The sequence below is a fragment of the Aspergillus fijiensis genome (genome assembly GCF_003184825.1).
Source record: "Aspergillus fijiensis CBS 313.89 unplaced genomic scaffold BO72scaffold_33, whole genome shotgun sequence".
Classification (NCBI taxonomy): domain Eukaryota; kingdom Fungi; phylum Ascomycota; class Eurotiomycetes; order Eurotiales; family Aspergillaceae; genus Aspergillus; species Aspergillus fijiensis.
In genome coordinates this window covers 259,000-276,661 of record NW_024469009.1, presented here as the reverse complement: position 1 = coordinate 276,661, position 17,662 = coordinate 259,000, and the positions used below count along the sequence as shown (strand labels likewise).

The 17,662-nt window shown below is 56.0% G+C and overlaps 9 protein-coding genes across 9 annotated transcripts; 4 read left to right on the top strand and 5 right to left on the bottom strand.

Annotated features, from left to right (window-relative positions):
• The first annotated feature begins 1,412 nt into the window (after positions 1 to 1,412).
• On the top strand, positions 1,413 to 2,692 carry BO72DRAFT_449378 (alpha/beta hydrolase). Its single transcript, XM_040945010.1, has one exon. It carries the CDS (start codon positions 1,485 to 1,487, stop codon positions 2,460 to 2,462), a length of 978 nt encoding a protein of 325 aa, XP_040799962.1. The 5' UTR covers positions 1,413 to 1,484; the 3' UTR covers positions 2,463 to 2,692.
• A 91-nt stretch (positions 2,693 to 2,783) lies between these two features.
• On the bottom strand, positions 2,784 to 4,121 carry BO72DRAFT_449377 (NAD(P)-dependent alcohol dehydrogenase). The gene has a single exon (XM_040945009.1). It carries the CDS (start codon positions 3,882 to 3,884, stop codon positions 2,886 to 2,888), a length of 999 nt encoding a protein of 332 aa, XP_040799961.1. The 5' UTR covers positions 3,885 to 4,121; the 3' UTR covers positions 2,784 to 2,885.
• Positions 4,122 to 4,599: 478 nt separating this feature from the next.
• Positions 4,600 to 5,599, bottom strand: BO72DRAFT_512781 (2EXR domain-containing protein; the record flags this gene model as incomplete). Its single annotated transcript, XM_040949452.1, has 1 exon — positions 4,600 to 5,599. The coding sequence occupies one exon, from the start codon at positions 5,597 to 5,599 to the stop codon at positions 4,799 to 4,801; it is 801 nt and encodes a 266-aa protein (XP_040799960.1). The 3' UTR covers positions 4,600 to 4,798.
• A 747-nt stretch (positions 5,600 to 6,346) lies between these two features.
• On the bottom strand, positions 6,347 to 8,083 carry BO72DRAFT_407239 (acyl-CoA desaturase; the record flags this gene model as incomplete). The annotated part of the gene is made up of 2 exons (XM_040942348.1): positions 7,451 to 8,083; positions 6,347 to 7,365 (listed from the first exon to the last, which is right to left on the bottom strand). Coding segments are annotated over exons 1-2 (1,263 nt in total), but the record flags the coding sequence as incomplete, so codon positions are not given.
• Positions 8,084 to 8,222: 139 nt separating this feature from the next.
• Positions 8,223 to 9,817, bottom strand: BO72DRAFT_432147 (amidohydrolase family protein). The gene is made up of 3 exons (XM_040943164.1): positions 9,190 to 9,817; positions 8,649 to 9,126; positions 8,223 to 8,534 (listed from the first exon to the last, which is right to left on the bottom strand). Exons 1-3 carry the CDS (start codon positions 9,622 to 9,624, stop codon positions 8,377 to 8,379), a joined length of 1,071 nt encoding a protein of 356 aa, XP_040799958.1. The 5' UTR covers positions 9,625 to 9,817; the 3' UTR covers positions 8,223 to 8,376.
• A 1,102-nt stretch (positions 9,818 to 10,919) lies between these two features.
• Positions 10,920 to 12,537, top strand: BO72DRAFT_469721 (MFS transporter; the record flags this gene model as incomplete). Its single annotated transcript, XM_040946975.1, has 4 exons — positions 10,920 to 11,032; positions 11,091 to 12,077; positions 12,142 to 12,273; positions 12,330 to 12,537. The coding sequence occupies 4 exons, from the start codon at positions 10,920 to 10,922 to the stop codon at positions 12,535 to 12,537; spliced, it is 1,440 nt and encodes a 479-aa protein (XP_040799957.1).
• Positions 12,448 to 14,748, bottom strand: ilv3C (putative dihydroxy-acid dehydratase). Its single transcript, XM_040949451.1, has 3 exons — positions 14,316 to 14,748; positions 14,030 to 14,241; positions 12,448 to 13,964 (listed from the first exon to the last, which is right to left on the bottom strand). Exons 1-3 carry the CDS (start codon positions 14,725 to 14,727, stop codon positions 12,768 to 12,770), a joined length of 1,821 nt encoding a protein of 606 aa, XP_040799956.1. The 5' UTR covers positions 14,728 to 14,748; the 3' UTR covers positions 12,448 to 12,767.
• Positions 14,749 to 15,376: 628 nt separating this feature from the next.
• On the top strand, positions 15,377 to 16,672 carry BO72DRAFT_487175 (uncharacterized protein; the record flags this gene model as incomplete). The annotated part of the gene is made up of 1 exon (XM_040947967.1): positions 15,377 to 16,672. One exon carries the CDS (start codon positions 15,377 to 15,379, stop codon positions 16,670 to 16,672), a length of 1,296 nt encoding a protein of 431 aa, XP_040799955.1.
• A 436-nt stretch (positions 16,673 to 17,108) lies between these two features.
• Positions 17,109 to 17,661, top strand: BO72DRAFT_407228 (Dabb family protein). The gene is made up of 3 exons (XM_040942347.1): positions 17,109 to 17,182; positions 17,244 to 17,472; positions 17,531 to 17,661. Exons 1-3 carry the CDS (start codon positions 17,164 to 17,166, stop codon positions 17,628 to 17,630), a joined length of 348 nt encoding a protein of 115 aa, XP_040799954.1. The 5' UTR covers positions 17,109 to 17,163; the 3' UTR covers positions 17,631 to 17,661.
• The last annotated feature ends 1 nt before the right edge of the window (position 17,662 follows it).

Here is a 17,662-nt window from a genome sequence, read left to right as displayed (position 1 = left end):
GGGGGCACAGACTACGGGGTCATAGTAAGACCTAGTTGACTAGCAAACCCATTCCTGTGGTAAGAAGTAGTAAAATCGCCTTCCTTCTTTAGGACTTTTGGCTTGGATTAGTGCTATTACTTTCCCTGATCAGCCTAGAGTAGTTCAAGGTCCAATATAAAAGAAGGGTAGCTGGCCGTCGGACTCCGGGTGGGCCCAGGGTCCCTCGGAGCTTATCGGGGCACTGTCCTCCCCGAGTCAGCGCGAGTCCCTATTCTTGTCCTAGGGCTTATTAGGGCTGCAAGGACTATACTAAAATGACCCATAATCGCATGTATCCAGACGAGATGTCCTGAGTTGGTAAGAGATCTAATCTAGTAAGATTAGGGACTAGTTTGCATGGTTCTGGTTAATGAGAATGATCTATACAAATGATCAGACTGGAAAACTCCTAGGTGCTCTCTACTCCGTAACTTATGGGAGTTGCCTCCATCTGCCGTATCCTAAGGCAGGTGTATGTACTGCCCTCGTGCTATAAAATAATCCCTTGCCACCTGCTAAGCAGCCCTGCCCGGGGAGGATCCGTGCGGCTATTGCGGAACCGCCGTGCTGTGCCTACGGAGTACGGAGGGATCTTTGGAAACCATATACAAATAGAAGTAGCGCCCCAATCCTTTTCTTCCAGTTCCAGTTCACTTCACCCGCATACATCATAAGTCCTCTGAATACAAACACTCCACCTCATAAAGATAGATAAAAAACAATATATAATATGAATAATTACATCATTCTTATCAGCATCTTTAATGTATATATTTTATCTAACTTGTTATAATTATCCTGCTGTTTTGATTACATATCAATCTCTTCATTTCACTAGATATAAAATTATAATTTAATCCTTAAATTTAAAAATTTTTTATTATAATTTATGAGATTTCTGAACTCTCAGGGCTGACGCCACGAAGACCTCGTTGTTCGCAGGATGCCATTAGTAGTCGGTACACAATGACCCGGTGTAGCACCACATGCCGAGATCTTCGTCGGAAAACAAGACTGCGTTTACAATAACCAAAGATTTGCGAACGACGTACTATACAGACGACTGGCGAGGTCCCGGGTGGATGTTTTGGTCATTAGGTGTGAACGGTGTTTGTAAGATGTTGAAGCTTCCCTACCGCTTACCACTGGGGCTCGAAAGTGAGTTTCACGAAGCGCGGTTTGCAAGAATGGCCTCGAGACCTTGAGCTTCGACAAGATATGGTGGAAGTTGCTAGTCAATAGCATTGATTGAGTTGGAGACATCTTAAGATCCCCTCTTAAGCCACTAACCCAAACCTGCATAGTGCAGAACGCAATCCCGATAGATTTCGGAGCTGAACAATAGTATCGGAGATAGACAGACAGTGTATCAACATCAAAGAGTATATAAGGAAAGACAATACCAACCCAAAACCAAAACGATCAGCTCACCATAGTCCTACCACAATACACCCCGCCTCAAAATGCCCCCCAACCCCAACTCCAACCCCATCCCGACAACCTTCGTCTCACGCAACAATCTCCACCTAGCCGCCCATCTGTACCCGCCGTGCCGCAATGCCCCCTCCCGCGCTGGCGCCGCCATCATAATCGCCCACCCGTGGACTTCCATCAAAGAACAATCCCCGGCCAACTACGCCCGCTACCTCTCCGCCGCCGGGTTCACCTGCCTGACCTACGACGCCGCCCACCACGGCGAATCCCCCGGCCACCCCCGCCACCTGGAAGACCCCTACCAGCGCGTCGAGGAGATCAAGAACGCAGCCACCCACCTAGCCACCAACCTTTCTGACTTTGTGGATCCCCACCGCATCGGGGTCCTAGGCATCTGCGCCGCAGGCGGGTACGCCGCCTTCGCCGCGCAGACGGACCTGCGACTCCGGGCCGTGGCGACCGTCTCCGCGGCGTGCGTGGGCGACTTAGTCCGGCGCGGTGGTTCTTTATCCCAAGACACCGTTGACCCGGCAATCCTGCAGACGCAACTTGCGCTGGCAGCAAAGGACCGCACTGCCATGGACCTCCCCACCCGGGGAGAAGGAGATGAAGATGTAGGGCTGGTGCGAATGCTCCCGCAGCGCTACGAGGACCTACCCGCCGATGCACCCCCGGCCATGCGGGATTTCGCGGCATACTACTGCACCCCCCGGGGCTACCATCCCCGGGCCGAAGGGGTGGCGCGCGCGCAGAGCTGGGATCTGATGGCGAATTTCGAGGCGTTTCGGTTCATGGATAGGGTCAGTCCAAGGCCGGTGTTGATGGTTGTTGGGGAGAGGGCGGAGAGTCGATGGGTGAGTGAGGCTGCTGTTGAGCGGGCGAGGGAGCCGAAGGAGGTGTTTGTGGTGGAGGGGAGGTCGCATGCTGATTTGTATGATCGTGTCGAGGAGGATGGGGTCGGGGAGAAGTTGGTGCAGTTTTTTATGGGGGGGTTGGTGGGGGTTTAGGGTTGGATTGGGTGGCGGTATGAGTGCTTTCACGACTGGAGTAGGGCTTCGGACTCTAGCACTCAGTGGTGAGTTTTTATGGTCGGCAAGTTGAGAAAGATTTTTGTACATAAGTACAGGTGGTTCTTTGGCCTTCCAGTGATTATACGAGAGCCATAAAAAGGCACAGAAGATTGGAGAGATCCACTATAGATGTGGGGTGAAGATAAATAATGGTTAAAAGCAAAAGTGTGGATATCCATCCTTAGAGTTGGTATCCTCTAAATGCCTTTATTGCAGTTCGGAACACATGTAGCTGTCAAGATGCAGTTATAGTTCCATCAAAATGAAGTCATTATCATCATTATCCGCGAATTATGCTGTACATACAATCACTGTTTATCATCATTCTAAATCATCACGCTCATCACCCAGTCAAATGCTCTATTGCGCAACAAGAACACCCCTGTATCTCATCTTGCCTTCATTCAGCGTTTTCAATGCCTCCTGCACACCCTCCTGCGTCAACGGGAAGGTCATCTTGATAGGCTTGATGCCGTGCAAGGCAGCGAAGGCCAGCATGTCGCGGTGGACCTGTCTCGCGGAGACGATGCCGCCCTGCACGCGCAGGCCACTGGTGAGAAGGGTCATGTAGGGGAACTTGAACTCGGAGCTGTCGACGGAGAGCGGCGAGATAACGGCGCCGGGGGCCAGGACGGAGGTGTAGAGGTTCCAGTCGGGCTGGCTGCTGGTGGAGACGATCAGATGATTAAGAGGCTTGCCGATCTTGAGCTCCTTGGCGCCCTTGGTCGCGTGGAACTCCTTCGCGCCCAGCTTGAGCGCCTCCTCCTTCTTGCTGTCACTGCCGGAGAACACGACGACGTCGCAGCCCATCTTGGCGGCGAACTGGATGGCCAGGTGGCCGAGCCCGCCGATGCCGACGATGCCCACGCGGGAGGTCGACTTCACACCCGCCACAACGAGGGCGTTGAAAACGGTCGACCCGCCGCACATGAGCGGGGCCGAGTCCTCGTTGCTGAGCCCGTCGGGGATCTTGAACAGGAAGGCCTCGCGCCAGACGGCGTGGGTGGCGAACGAGCCCTGATCCAGATCCGCCCCCGCATACATCGCCCGCTCCGGGCACATCGTCTCCCACCCCGTCAGGCAGTTGGAGCACCGCCCGCAGCAGTCGTGCTCGTACCCCCAGCCCACCCGGTCGCCCTTCTTCAGGTCCTGCACCTCAGGGCCCACCTCCTCGACCACGCCGGCGCCCTCGTGGCCCAGCGCCATGTCGGTTGTCTGGTAGTGTAGATCCGTCCCGCACACCCCGGAGTGGGTGACCCGCACCAGCACTTGGTCTTTCTTCAGATCATCGCGGTGGGTGGTGGCTTGCTTGATGGATCCGTCTTTGGATCCTTTGTAGACGGTGAAATCGTATCCCATGGTTGCGATTGGTGTATAGGTTGGTAGTGAGGAGAATTTCGAGAGATAGTGTAAGGACCTTGCAAGAATCCCGATACAAATGGGTTCTCTTTCGTCCGGGCTATATAAAACGTCGGGGATAAATATGATGTCACCGGGATCCACCGAAAATTGCCGCATGCGGTAATTTCGGCAGGCGACGGAGCCAGCGATGATATCAGGTCAGGATGAGGTCAGTCCAGTCTATTGTTACTTCTGCGCACCGTGCGCCTGGTGAATGATTCAGTAGTGACGCGATGGAATAATGAAGTTCTGATATCGTTTATTATCTCTGGCTAGCCGTGGGTGTGGTAATGGCTACTCGGGTATCTCTCATGGAAGAACATCGAAGCATTACCAATCCTTATCTCGGTTTTGTCATGATTGAGTGTTTGCATTAGTCCCAGTGCATGGTTAGGAGAATAATATTGCAGCCTGGCACAAGTAGTTTTATCGCATGTGGGATTGGAATGTGTCAAGCTGGGCTGCATGGAGCGTTGCCAAGCTCATAATGCATGGCTGGATACTCGCCGATCACTTGGTGCCTTAGGCGTAAAGACGTATTCCTCCTTTTACCAGCGCCGTCTCTTAACATAGCCATGCTGGACGGAGGTTGGAATGATCCGAAGTCTGATACTGAGGTTTTCTACCAACTCAATATGCCAAGAAAAAGCAATCATATCGATTTCCTGTGGTAGCTATCTCCCGGCTAGTTTGATCCCCCAAGAAAGATAGGTCCAAGAAACGCCGGTGCCGTCCCCAGTCTCATATCACTAACCACACCTCCATCCTATTGATAGAATTCTCGCAGAGCAAAAAGAAAAACACATTAAAGAGAAAGAAAGAGTAGGGTGCAGTCTCTTGCTTGGAAGATTCAAACAGAGAAGCCGAGTCGCTTATCTCCTGACAGCACGGACAGCGTCGATTGTGATGGTCCTGGGATACCAAGACTTTGCAACAACCCGGGACAGATGAGGGTACGTAAGAATCACAAGCGTATGGAGAGTCGCACTAATCATGCCATTGGGATTCCATGCCATAACTTCTCCACGCCTGTCTTCCCATTTCAGGATCGTCTCTCGTGGACCATCGATCTCCCACCGTTCCGTCATTTTATCCTTCCTTGGAAGGTCACTGGTATATGGAGCGGGACCATCACCGACAACAATTGAGATCGAACGTATGCCGGAGAAATATTTGACGAAATGACATAGTAAGGCCTGGTCTGCCATAATCACACTCTCGGAAACTGCAACGTTCATAATCCCTGGTTGGTGCTCGAGCCAGGGGTAACGATCTGGCGAAGCAGGATCAAACCATGCATTGGCGAGATATAGTGTATCAATCACCGGGATGAAGGGGCGAGTCAAGAAGTAAGTACCTTTGTGCCGAAAGCGCTTGCGCAAAGGACGATGCTTGTTTAGCCAGTCAAGAGCGACAGAACGGGATTCATGGCTCACATAAAGGAGGGGCATTGCGATCTGGTTAGAGCCTGGACTACTAGGCCAGTAGAAAGTCGGATACATCCGATTAAATCTTTCCCTCGTCCATTTCCATTCAGTCTTCTCGACCCATGGATAGAGTGTAGCCTTGTCTGTCAAGATCGGCAGCGCATGCTTCCAAATCTCAAGGCGTAGCTCAGTAGGGAGCCAGGGAAATCGTCTGAAGGCCGGGTGCTTGTTTTTGGGAGCTGGCATGACTGTGTGAGTTTTTGAAGGATGAAGCCAAAGGGCCTAGCCCAGTAGAATGGCTGGAGGAAGTTGTTTATATGAAGGGACACGAGGGTCGAAGGTGAAAGGGCTAGAAAGTGAAAGAGTAACCCAAGAAGACGTGTGGCTCAGTCCTCCTCTGATGGACAAACTGGGTGAGTGAAGCAAGAATAGAGGCCACTTAGGTCTTTGTTGGCTGTCGGTGCTTGGCCTTCGCCAAATGAGTTGCAGAAGGAGTATCTCAAATACGAGGTGGGAAGTCAAGGCAGTGTGAATTGTATGTAAAGTATGCGGCCGGTAGATCGACAAGTTTACCTTGATATTTAGTCTTAAAGTATAAGCTAAGTTTGACTTCCAGCTCACTTCCGTTTGATAGGTAAAAGATTGGGATTCTGTCACCCAGTGACAGCAAATAGATCAAAGGTGTATGAAAACGGGTGCGCTTTGTGAATGATGTTAAAGCTAGTGATACTAAGATGAGGTATCATATCCTTCTGTCTGTGCAAGCAGACAAGACAGCAACTGGCCTGTGATACGCTACAGTTCCTCAGCAGTCCCACATCTCTGTAGAGGAAGTTTTCAAAACAAGGCATCCAAATACTTAATCTGCAGCCCTGCTTGATATTGCATTCATCTTAAGCATTTGCGTCTGGATCTGATGTCGAAATTGTTGCTCCTGCATTGTAAATGGTAATATACAAATCATTTCCTGTATCTAACCAACCTCTATTCCCCCTTCCGCGACTGCTTCAATATCTCCACCTCACTTCCGCCTCGAATGACCCCGACGCGCATCATCGATAGAAGATTATGCGCCGCATTCGAATGATAATACACCCCCCCATTAAACATAGCAGTCGAATCCTTTCCAATGCCAGCATTGATCATCGCCCGTCCCCCGGGATGCTCCTCCACAAACTGGCTCACATCATGCACGACCCCGGCCACCGCCACAAGGGCCCGACTCTTCGCCAACTCCACATACTCCTCCCACTCCAACACAGGCAAGTCCTTGATAGGCGTGCCCCAATCCAACCTCGCGCGCCGCTGATCGACCTTCTTCTGCATCTGCTGCACCCTCCCCTTCTCAATCTCATTCGCGCGGAACACCTTTAGATCATACGCGAGCCCCATCTGCTTCCACAGCCAGATCACCCACTTGGTGGGGTCATACTGATACCACTGAATCGCATTCCGGTAATCGGAGGGAAACTCATGATGAAAGTTGTGGTAGCCCTCACCCAGCGTGGCCAGGGCGGTGATAGCATGATCGCGCGGGGAGTTGCGGTCGTCGAAGGGCTGCTCGCCCAGCCAGTGGGCCAGCGAGTTAATGCAGAAGGTCGCCTGCTGCACGAAGAAGATGCGCAGGATGCCCGCGTAGACGAAGCCGCCCCACCAGTCGCCCCAGAGCCCCGCGCCCAACATCGGCACCCCCATGCCCATCACCGCCACCACGAGGAGGTAGTGCCGGTGCTGCCACACCACCACGGGGTCCTCGTTCAGATCCGAAATGTCCGTCCGTCCGATCCGCTTCGGGTTCTGCTTGAAGATCATCCACCCGAAGTGCGAGTAGAAGAGGCCCTTGTTCACCGAGTACGGGTCTTGGTCGGTGTCGGTGTACCGGTGGTGCGCCCGGTGCAGTCGGGACCACCACCGCGCCGAGCCCTCGACGGCTCCGCCTCCGGCGGCGGCGAGCCAGATGCGGAGCGGGAGGGTCGCGGAGTAGGAGCTGTGGGACCAGAGACGGTGGTATCCTGTGCCGTTTCGGGTGAGGTTAGGATTGGGTTCTGTGGTTGGGTGGTTGGGGGGAGTTGCGGGCTGCGGGCTGAGGCCACGTACCAGCTGTGATGCCTAGGCCGGTGAAGAAATAGTAGGCGATGGCCCAGATGGCGGTTTTGAACTGCAGGGGAACCCAAAATGCTTGTATGCAGCCGTAGAGGGGAATTCCGATGATCATGATGACATTGAGCCAGTCGATGTGTTGGTGCCAGTTGCGCAGGGTGATTGGGATGTCGGCTATGTGCACTTGCTTCGGCACATCCCCTGTTCGTACAGCGGACGTGTTTGCGGTTTTGGGAGGCATGGTGGCCTGATTCTGCTGTGTGTGTGCACTACCGAATCAGGAGGGATGCCAGGTTGGTTGATTGCGAGGTGGGAAAAAGATAAGAAATTGATATTGCTCAAGAGTATGAATTGAGTTCTGATGTAGTCTGTTCTAAGCCAGAAGCATCAGAGCAACGAATGGTTTTATCTCTACTACAATGGACAGTATTGACACAAGGGCGACCGACTCGCCCCCGGACTGTTGGGCCAGTGACATGATGCGGATGTGGTTCGATGTCGGATCAGACGAAAAGGTACGATCTCATTCGCTGCAGCAATCCCAACAGCTCGAGTCAGCCATGTTCCTGACCCGGTCTCAAGGCAAAGGATTCATGCATCAAGATCGATAGAGCTCAAACATGGTTGACGACGCATACTTGGATCGATGTTGTGCTCTTATGTTGACATGGAGGGATCTGTTGGGGCCAGGGCTGCTTAGTCACCTGGGCTGATGGCCTCCCAAAAAATGTTCACTAATCATTTAATCCAAATGCTGGACCCGCAGGGCCTCGGCCATCAGAAGGTGCGGAGAACTCAACATCTTATTTCTGTGTTCAACGTTTCAATTCTTTTCTCATTGCATGTCATTGGTTCTCACCCTCCCAAACCACGTGCCATCCGTCTCACTTCTCACTGCCCTGTCATCTCCATCTCACTCACCCTCAGTTCGATTTTGTCAACCCAAGCTTAGCCGCAATGCGAGGGAAGATGGCCAACGTATTCTGATGATTGATCTGCGCCATTTCCGCCTCGGTAAAATTGCCATTCGCCTGGATCGCCGCCAGCCCCGGCTTCGCCTGACTGACCGGCACATACGGAACTAACACCACCATCAGCAATCAGCACCCTGTTCACCACCTCACAATGCATCTCCATAGACACAACAGTGAAAAAGGAAACAAGACGAAGAATCTCAATCAGGCGGATGACTTACAATCCGTCCCCGTCACAATCTGGCCCACTCCGATAAACGCCTTCAGCGCCTGCAGCTGGATCGCCGAATACGCCGACGCCGTGTCGAAGTAATACCCCTTCAGCTGGGCGACCACGGTCGCCGGGTTCAGCGCCCCCAGCGCCGGCAGACTGGCCACCCCCGCGATGCGACCGGCCAGGTAGGGCATGGCGCCGCCGCCGTGCGGGTAGATCATCGTGACGTTGGGGTAGCGCGCGCGCTGGCCGGTCAGCAGCATGTTCTCCATCGCGCGCACGCTGTCGAACGGGTACTCCGTCAGGGGGCCGCCGTAGCCGAGGGTGGCGTCGGCGCAGCCGGGCGTCGCGGGGTGGACGAAGACGGTGGCGCGGCGCTGGTTCAGGGCCGCGAACACCGGGTCGAGGCTCGCGTCGCCCAGGTACAGGCCGTTGTAATTGGTGTAGAGGCCGATGCCGTCGAAGTGGAGGGTGTCGAGGCAGTACTATCCTCTGGTCGGCGGCTGGTTCTCACGTAGACATTGGACTGGTAGGGGGAGGTGTGGTACCTTGATCTCTTCCAATGCGTCCGCGACATCGGGCAGAGGCAGGAGGCATAGCGCGCCCAGGCGCGTCGGATAGGTCCGGGTGTAGTTGTGCAGCAGGTTGTTGAGCTCACGGGCCAGTCGTTTGGCCTTCTGGGGCTTGGACGCCAGGAAGTACACGCCCGGGGTGGTCACGCTCAGCGTCGAGTAGTTGACCCCGTAGCTGTCCATGTTCTGGAGGTGGCCCGCCAGCGTCCAGTCCGGCACCGGGAAGCCCTCCACGATCAAGCTGCCATTCACGGTGGGGTAGCCTTCTTCGATCAGCGCATCCAGCCAGATCTGGGGGACCGGGTGGGAGTGCACATCGATCCGGTATTGGGAGTCGAGGCTGGTGTGCGCGTGTACGATCTGCGTCGCCGCGGCTGCGAAGGCGGCGAGGTGGTATATGAATTTGGCCATGGTCGACAGCGCAACGCGATTGCTATTGTGACGCAGTTGAGCGTTTCGCCTGGAGTTCTTCCCGCTGGAGAGAAATGCAGGTGCAGATTTCACCCAGAGGCCTTATATACACGCATGGTTAGGCTTGGCGGAGGAGCTCGGGCAAACAATCAAATGTGAGCGACCGAGATATACGAAGCAATTAATATTGAAGAAGATGGCGATTCGACGGAGAGATTCAGCCGAATAGTTACAGCATTCTATTCCGCACCGTGGGCTTAGAGATTGCCCTATGATTGGTGCAGTTGGTCTCGAAGAGGTTAGGGCTCTTTGTTCAGTGGGCGCTAAATGCCGCCTTGTTCGGGATGATTAGAATTGTTCTCGATGAAGCTCCATACTTCGCTAGGATTGAAAAGTGATGGAACAGCGGACTTCTCGATGGATCGGATTATGCGCCCAGAGCAACATCACCAGCCCTAGCATTCTTCCATTCAAGCCTTAATTCATTTCAACCGATATAATGATGATTACGCGACGTGACGAGGATCTTTATGCGCGGGAAAGCTATCACATTTGGAGCGGGGTAAGGCGCACTCGGCAACCGACCTCGGACTGAGGACTGGGGACTGGGCACCAGGACCAATTCTTTTTCCTATTTTCGCAGGTGCGGACTAACCCGCAGCTTATGCCCATCAGGTCCACATGGTCTAGGAGGCTCGGTTGTGAACCGCATCTATGACGAAGAACTATGAGTATGTTCCCTCAACGGAAAGCTACTTGTGCCTAGTGCGGCTATTGCGGAACCTCGGAAACCACTGTCCCTGCTGAGATTCCGTTAACCTACAAAGACTCTGCCTAGTACGGCAGTCGCTGTTTTGTGAATGTGGTGATGCATCGAGACTCGTTGAATCCACGAGGCTCGATGACTGCGGAGTTCCCTTCTGGGTGTTTTTGCTGTTTGGAGTGTGATGTCTGTCAAGACACTGCCTAGCCCATCCGCTGTGAACCCTCGAAACATGAGTAAGGGCGAAGCCCGTGGCGGCGGCCCGCAATACCCGACAGTATGAACTTCGCATACAAAAATGGTCGATAATGTATCGTCATTTCAGGTTGAGAGTTTCATCTCAATTTTCATGAACACCTTCTGGAAATCTTTGACTTGAAGCAACTCCCTGCACAGCCAAGACGCCATGAGCAACGCGGACCTTGAAGCAGGCGAACTACACAAAAGCAGGAGCGATAGCCTGCAGTACGACCTGACCGTGGGCAATGACAATGAGGAAACCCTCGAGAAGGACAAGCCTTTAGGTTACTCTATGGGAGCCGGGAAGCGTTTCCCACCGCCGCTTCCTGATCCAGCTGAGTACGTTGTTGAGTTCGACGGACCTGACGACGCCACGCATCCTTTCAACTGGAGCTTTGCCGTGAAGTAAGACCATTCGAGAACAGGGAGAAATTAAGAATCAAGATCTAACACTCTAAGTTAGGCTCTACATCTCCGTCATAGCCTGTGCCGGCACCTTCGTCGCATCTTTCGCCAGCGGGCTGTTCGCCCCAGGAACCGAGCAAGTAGGCAAAGCCTTCGGCGTCAGCACCGAGGTAGCCACCTTGGGAACCACCCTCTACGTCCTGGGCTTCGCAACGGGCCCTCTGATCTGGGGACCTGCTTCGGAATTGATCGGCCGACGGTGGCCCCTGATCCTAGGCCTCGTCGGCGGGGCCATCTTCGACATCGGCTCGGCAGTGGGCAAGGACCTGCAGACGGTCATCATCTGCCGCTTCTTCGCGGGGGTGTTCGGAGCCTGCCCGTTGTCCGTCGTCCCCGGCGTGCTGACGGATATCTACAGCAATGCCCATCGGGGATTCGCCATGACCATCTACGCGCTCACCGTGTTCGTCGGGCCCTTCTGCGCCCCATTCATCGGCGGGTTCATCACCTCCAGCTCGCTCGGCTGGCGCTGGACACTCTACCTCCCCGCCTTGATGGGCTTTGCATTGGGCATCATCTCCTTTGCCTTCCTGAAAGAAACATACGCCCCGATCCTCCTGGTCGAAAAGGCAGCCGCCATCCGCCGGGCGACCCGCAACTGGGGCATCCACGCCAAACAGGACGAGGTCGAGATCGATCTGACCGCGCTGCTGCAGAAGAACTTCACCCGCCCGCTGCGGATGCTCCTCACCGAGCCTATCATCCTGCTGATCTCGATGTACATGTCGTTCATCTACGGGCTGGTCTACGCCCTGCTTGAGGCCTACCCCTACGTGTTCCAGACGGTCTACCACATGAGTCTCGGCGTCAGCGGCCTGCCCTTCATCGGCCTGATCATCGGCCAGGTCCTCGCCTGCGCCTTTATCCTCTCCCAGCACTCGGCGTATGTCAAGAAACTCATCGCGAACGACAACCGCCCTGTGCCAGAATGGCGGCTGGGGCCCGCGATGATCGGTGCTCCGATCTTCACGGTCGGGATCTTCTGGTACGTATACTCTGTATCGGGGTCACGACTCGCACGAGCACCATATTGATGTGAGGGGGAGAAGGTTCGGCTGGACGGGATTCACACCACGCATCCACTGGATGGCACCCACTGCGGCCGGTGTCTTTGTAGGGTTCGGCGTACTGTGCATCTTCCTCCCGTGCTTCAACTACTTGGTTGATTCGTATCTCCCGCTGTGAGCTAGCTGGAACATTCTTGTTGCTTCTCGGGCAGTGAGCTGACGTGACTTAGGGCGGCATCGACCGTGGCGGCCAACATCATCCTCCGCTCCAGCGTTGCGGCTGGATTTCCGCTGTTCACGAAGCAGATGTTCGAAAATCTGGGGATCCAGTGGGCGGCGACGTTGCTGGGATGCCTGGCGGCCGTGATGATTCCTATCCCCTTTGCGTTTCGGAGGTGGGGCCCGCGGCTGAGGGGGAAGAGTTCGCTTGCTCCTTAGCTTGAATACGCGTTGATAGCATTTGATCTTATAGACATAGGGCCAAAGCCGACCGGGGCTTCGCTCCACACCATGGCTCCAGTCTTCTTCGACAGTCCTAAGCTGCCCTACTTGAAACCCCACACAAAGCTGTACAATACAAGCCAAACAATACATGCACATACCTTGCACAGTACATCCCAATCACCTAAACCAATCCTCGGTATACCACACAAAACACCCAACACAAGCTACACGTCCCCTGGCCCACGGGCCGTCAAAAAGCGAAAATCCGCCCCCTCATGCGCCTGATTGACCTCCCGCTCATACAACCCGCGATACCCGCGCCTGGCCCGCCGCGCATTCCACGTCTCCTCCAGCCCTTGTTCCACCACGGCGACGCGCCGCTCCTCCACCCTCCTCTGCAATTCCTCCTCACTCACCTCCAACCGCAGCACCCTCCTCTCCACATCCAGCGTAATCATATCCCCGGTGCGCACGGCCCCGAACGGCGACTCCGGCACCGCCGCCTCCGGCGCCACATGCAGGACGATGGTGCCCCCGGCGGTGCCGGACATGCGGCCATCCGAGAGGCGCAGCATATCCGTGACCCCGCGGGCGGCCAGCTTGCGCGGGATGGGGATCATGCCGGCCTCGGGCATGCCGGGGTTCCCGATGGGGCCGATGCCCTTGAGCACGAGGACGGAGTCTGGGGTCACGTCGAGGTCCGGGGCGTCGAGGCGGGCGGCGAGGTCGCGCGGGCTCTCGAAGACGACGGCGGGGCCCGTGTGGTACAGGAGGCGCGGGTCCTTGGAGGCCGAGGCCTTGCACACGGCCCCGTCCGGGGCGATGTTGCCGTGCAGCACCACGAGGGAGGCGTTGGGGTGCAGCGGGTCCGCCAGGGTGCGGATGATACTGCGGGAAAAGTCGTGGTCGCGGAAGGGGGTGCTGTCGAGGACCTCGCTCAGGGTGGCGCCGGTGATGGTGCGCGCCGAGGTCTTGAGGAGCGGGCGCAGTCGGTGCAGCAGGCAGAGCATGCCCCCTGCGTTGTGGAAGTCGGTCATGTAGTTGTCGCCGCTGGGTTTGAGGTCCACCAGCAGTGGGGTCGTGCGGCCGATGGCGTCCAATGTGTCCAGGGTCAGGGTCCCGCTGATGTCCGGGTGCCGGTTGATGATGGCCATTAGGTGCACCATTGCGTTCGTCGAGCCGCCGATCGCCTGGAGGACCACGGCTGCGTTGTGGAAGGATTCTGCGGTGAGCAGGGCTTGCGGGGTGCGCTGGTCGCGGTGCTGCGCGGCGGCGACTGCGTTGGCGCCCGTCTGCTCGGCGATGCGCAGGCGGGCGGCTGAGACGGCGGGCGCCGAGGCCCCCTGGAGTGGGATGAGGCCGAGCGCGGCGGTGATGCAGGCCATCGTGCTGGCAGTGCCCATTACTCCGCAGGTGCCGACCTGTGCCGGGGGCGGGGTTAGGGCTGTGCAGTGGGGAAGGGAAGGGGAAGGGCAGGGTTACGCACTGTTGGCGCCAGTTCCTCGTTGATCGCTCCGATCTCCTCCATGTCGATCGTGCCCGCCCGGTACGAAGCCCAATTGTTTCGGCAGTCGGTGCAGGCGCCGATTCGCTTGCCCCGGTGACTGCCAGGCATCATGGGGCCGGTGAGAAGGGGTAGAATGGGCTTGTTGGCGGAGATGCCGCCCATGATCTGAGCGGGGACCGTCTTGTCGCAGCCTGGGGGGTAGGATGTCAGCACGATCGCACAGGTTCACGGCGGTCAGTGGGAAGGTTCTCTGGCCTGTACAGACCTCCGATCATAATGCAAGCATCCACAGGCTGAGCACGGATCATCTCCTCGGTGTCCATGCTCATGAGATTCCGCAGGAACATGCTGGTCGGGTGGGAGAAACTCTCGTGCAGGCTGATGGTGGGGAAATCGATGGCAATGCCTCCCGCAAGGTGGATGCCTCGCTTGGTCGCCTCCATCAGCTGCGGCACGTTCCCATGGCAGGGGTTGAAGCCCGAGCCAGTATTGATGATGCCGATGATGGGACGGGAGAGCGCATCTTCCGAGTAACCTAGGGCTTTGATGAAGACTTTGCGCAGGAACAGGGAGAAGTGGGCGTCTCCGTACGAGGTGAGCCCTTGGCGCAGCCCGGTGGTGGAGGCGATGGGTTGCTGGAGATCATAGTCCTGGTTTGGTGGTTCCGTTTGCTCCATTCTCGCGCTTAGTGGGTAATGGGTAAACGAAGCTGATAGTTTGATTCCTGGATGTTGCCAAACGTGCAGCTTTATGAGACAATGCGGGGTCGGCTGGGGATAAACCGAGGCGGAAACTTCTCCGAGCAGCAAAGCGGGAGAGATCCGAGCTCCCCGCTTCGATGCTTCTCATTTCCGTCGGCATGGCGCAATGTCTTTTACGCCTATCTGGATTGGCTGGAGTTGGAAATCGTCCAATGCAGTCTAAAATGCCAGCCTTAGGCATTCTATGGCTACTAGGTACAGTGAGCACAATGTTCTGTTCGCACAAAGACGTACAGACAAAGGAGCATGGAAACCCTAACAATGGAAACATACCGTAGCGAATTGGGGCTCAAAGAAACGGGTAAACATCCCGACCCTCTCATATATCACCACTATCCATCTCAGAACGTGGGCCTTTGTATATAAGATGAAGCTCATTGGCGAATTAAAAGACGACAAAGTGAGCAATATGACAAGGCATGCAACAAACTCTCATCCCACCACAAACATCAAATTCGCAGGATATACAGTATAAAAGCCCCCCTCCGAAATCAGTCGTAACGTCGCTCCTTCCACTCAGTCACAATATCTTTCATTTCCGTACGAATCTCACAGCTAGGTCAAAATGGCCACTCTGCAGACAGAGTCTGCACAAAAAGAATTTGCCTCCCAATGCCAGGCCACGAATCTGGACTACGGGCTCCCCGACTGGGACTCGGATACCTCGTCTGACTCTGATAATGAAACCGTCTCGAGCGTCAACATAGTGGGACCCGACGAGGTGTCGCTGGCCAAGATTCCCTACTGGTTGGACCAGACCCCGGGTCTCAAGGCGAAAGACAGGAAACCCGTGCCTCCGCCGCGGGTGTATTTCCCCGTGGATGCGCCGGACAGTCCCGAGCTGCACCGCCGGATGTCCTATCTGCTTGGCACGAACCGCATCAAGGCCACCGTGGCCGGCGAGATGGCCGCCTCGTACGCGGGCGTGCCAATCAACGTCCAGAATTCCGAATGGGCGATCCCCGAGCCGCTCCTCGACCAGGCGGCGGAGATCCTGCGGGCGGACGGATTCCCGGCCTGCCCGGCCTGCCCGCGCACTGCCGCGTGGAGCGAGATGCTGGGGCAGAGCGACAGCGAGGAGGAGGGGGAGGAGAGCGACAAGGCCTCTTCGGAGGGGAAGCGGCGCTCCCTCCGCCAGAAGAAAGTCCGGTGCGCCGTCCTGCGGCGCGACAAGCCATCGCACCGCGCCTACCCGCGGCCGGCGTATCACTTCCACACCGACCACCGCTACCCCAAGTCGGCCTGGGATCTGGAGCAGTCGCGCGGGGTCTTTCTGTATCCCATGAAGGCTGTGATCCACCCGGCCCTCCCAGACCCGCCCTGCGGCCCGGCAGCGCACGGGGACGAACCGGCCTTCCTGTGGCCGCTGTCGCAGCGCAGCCCGCGGAGCGCCCCGGGGACCTCGATCTACCGAACCACCTCGTCCAGCCATCTGCCCGCCGCGGGCGCCGGGCTGCTCGACTTCCGGGGCCGGCAGAACCCCAAGCATTACCCGGTCAACATGCTGACCCCCGTCAAAGCCGTGGAGAACCTCGTGCGGCTCATCATGCGGCACAGGGGCCAGTGGGTGAACCATTATTGGATCCGGCTCTTCACCGCGTACATGCTCTTTGCCTTTGACGTGAACCACCTCGATGGGGACCAGAGTCTCTCGGGGCGCGTCAAGTTGGAGATGGAAGGCGTCGGCGATTGGCTGGAGCTGCAGCTCGACGACAACACTAACATCGACCGGGCATTCCACGCCGTCTGGCGAGCCATCAAGAATGCCCGCGAACCCCCCCTGTTCTATCGATATGGGACTTGCAACCAGCACGCCCACTATCAGATCTGGCATCGGCAGCAGTGCAGAAGGCCATGGTAGTAGACACGTGTAGGAATGAAGTTCTGTCTTTGTTTCAAAGTTGCTTATAGATTCATGTTGGTGCCAAGTCAATCAGGGAAACCGGTAGAGGGGATTGCAGAGTGCACGAGCTTCCCATGGGGTCGTTTCGGTGGAGGACAGCAGTCTCCGAGGCTGTCTGATGGTTGAGAACAACACCGTCATAATACAGAAAGTAAGAGTCCCAAACACCTTTCAATAATACCAAGTCGCGCCGGTCGGCCGCCCAGTACCCGACTATACCAAAAGTACCAAAAATACCCTCCAAGTACCTCCAAGCGCGCAGTCCAGAGCAATGCGGGACGTATCCGCGTCTACTACCCGATACAGGAACCCCCGCCTCGGCCCGCTTCCGATCAACGAAGCCGTCTTAAATATCCCCAAATACCCAAAGATGCAACAGGTTCCAACGCAGCAACTCTCACATCAATCTCAATATCCTGTTTATCTACAGACTCACACAAGTATCAACCATGACCCTCGTACACATCGGTCCGTTCCCCCACAACCACCTTCCCAAACCGCACCCATCCTAACCCATGAACCTCCGCAGTCCTCTTCAAATTCCGCTCCGACGTGAGCGAAGAGCACAAAAACACCTTCGTCACCGAACTCAAGAAGCTCAAGAACCTCCCGTGCGTCAAGAATGGCCGGCTCATCGTCGGGGGACCCAGCGTGACGGACCCGATCGACCGCAGCAAGGGGTTCCAGATCGCGCTGGTGAGCTACCATGAGAATCTGGCGGCGTTGGCGGAGTACCAGGCGAGTCAGGAGCATCACTGGTTGGTCTTCCACTCCCGTGTCAATTCCGTGTGTGTCCAGGCTAATTTACGGGGACAGGGTGACGTCGACGTATATGTTCCCGTACAAAGAGGACCTCGTGCGGTTCGACTTCGAGGTCGATCCGGAGGATGAGTATATGTGTCAGTTTGCGGTATGAAGTTGACTACGGGGGATAGTGGGGCGGAGGCA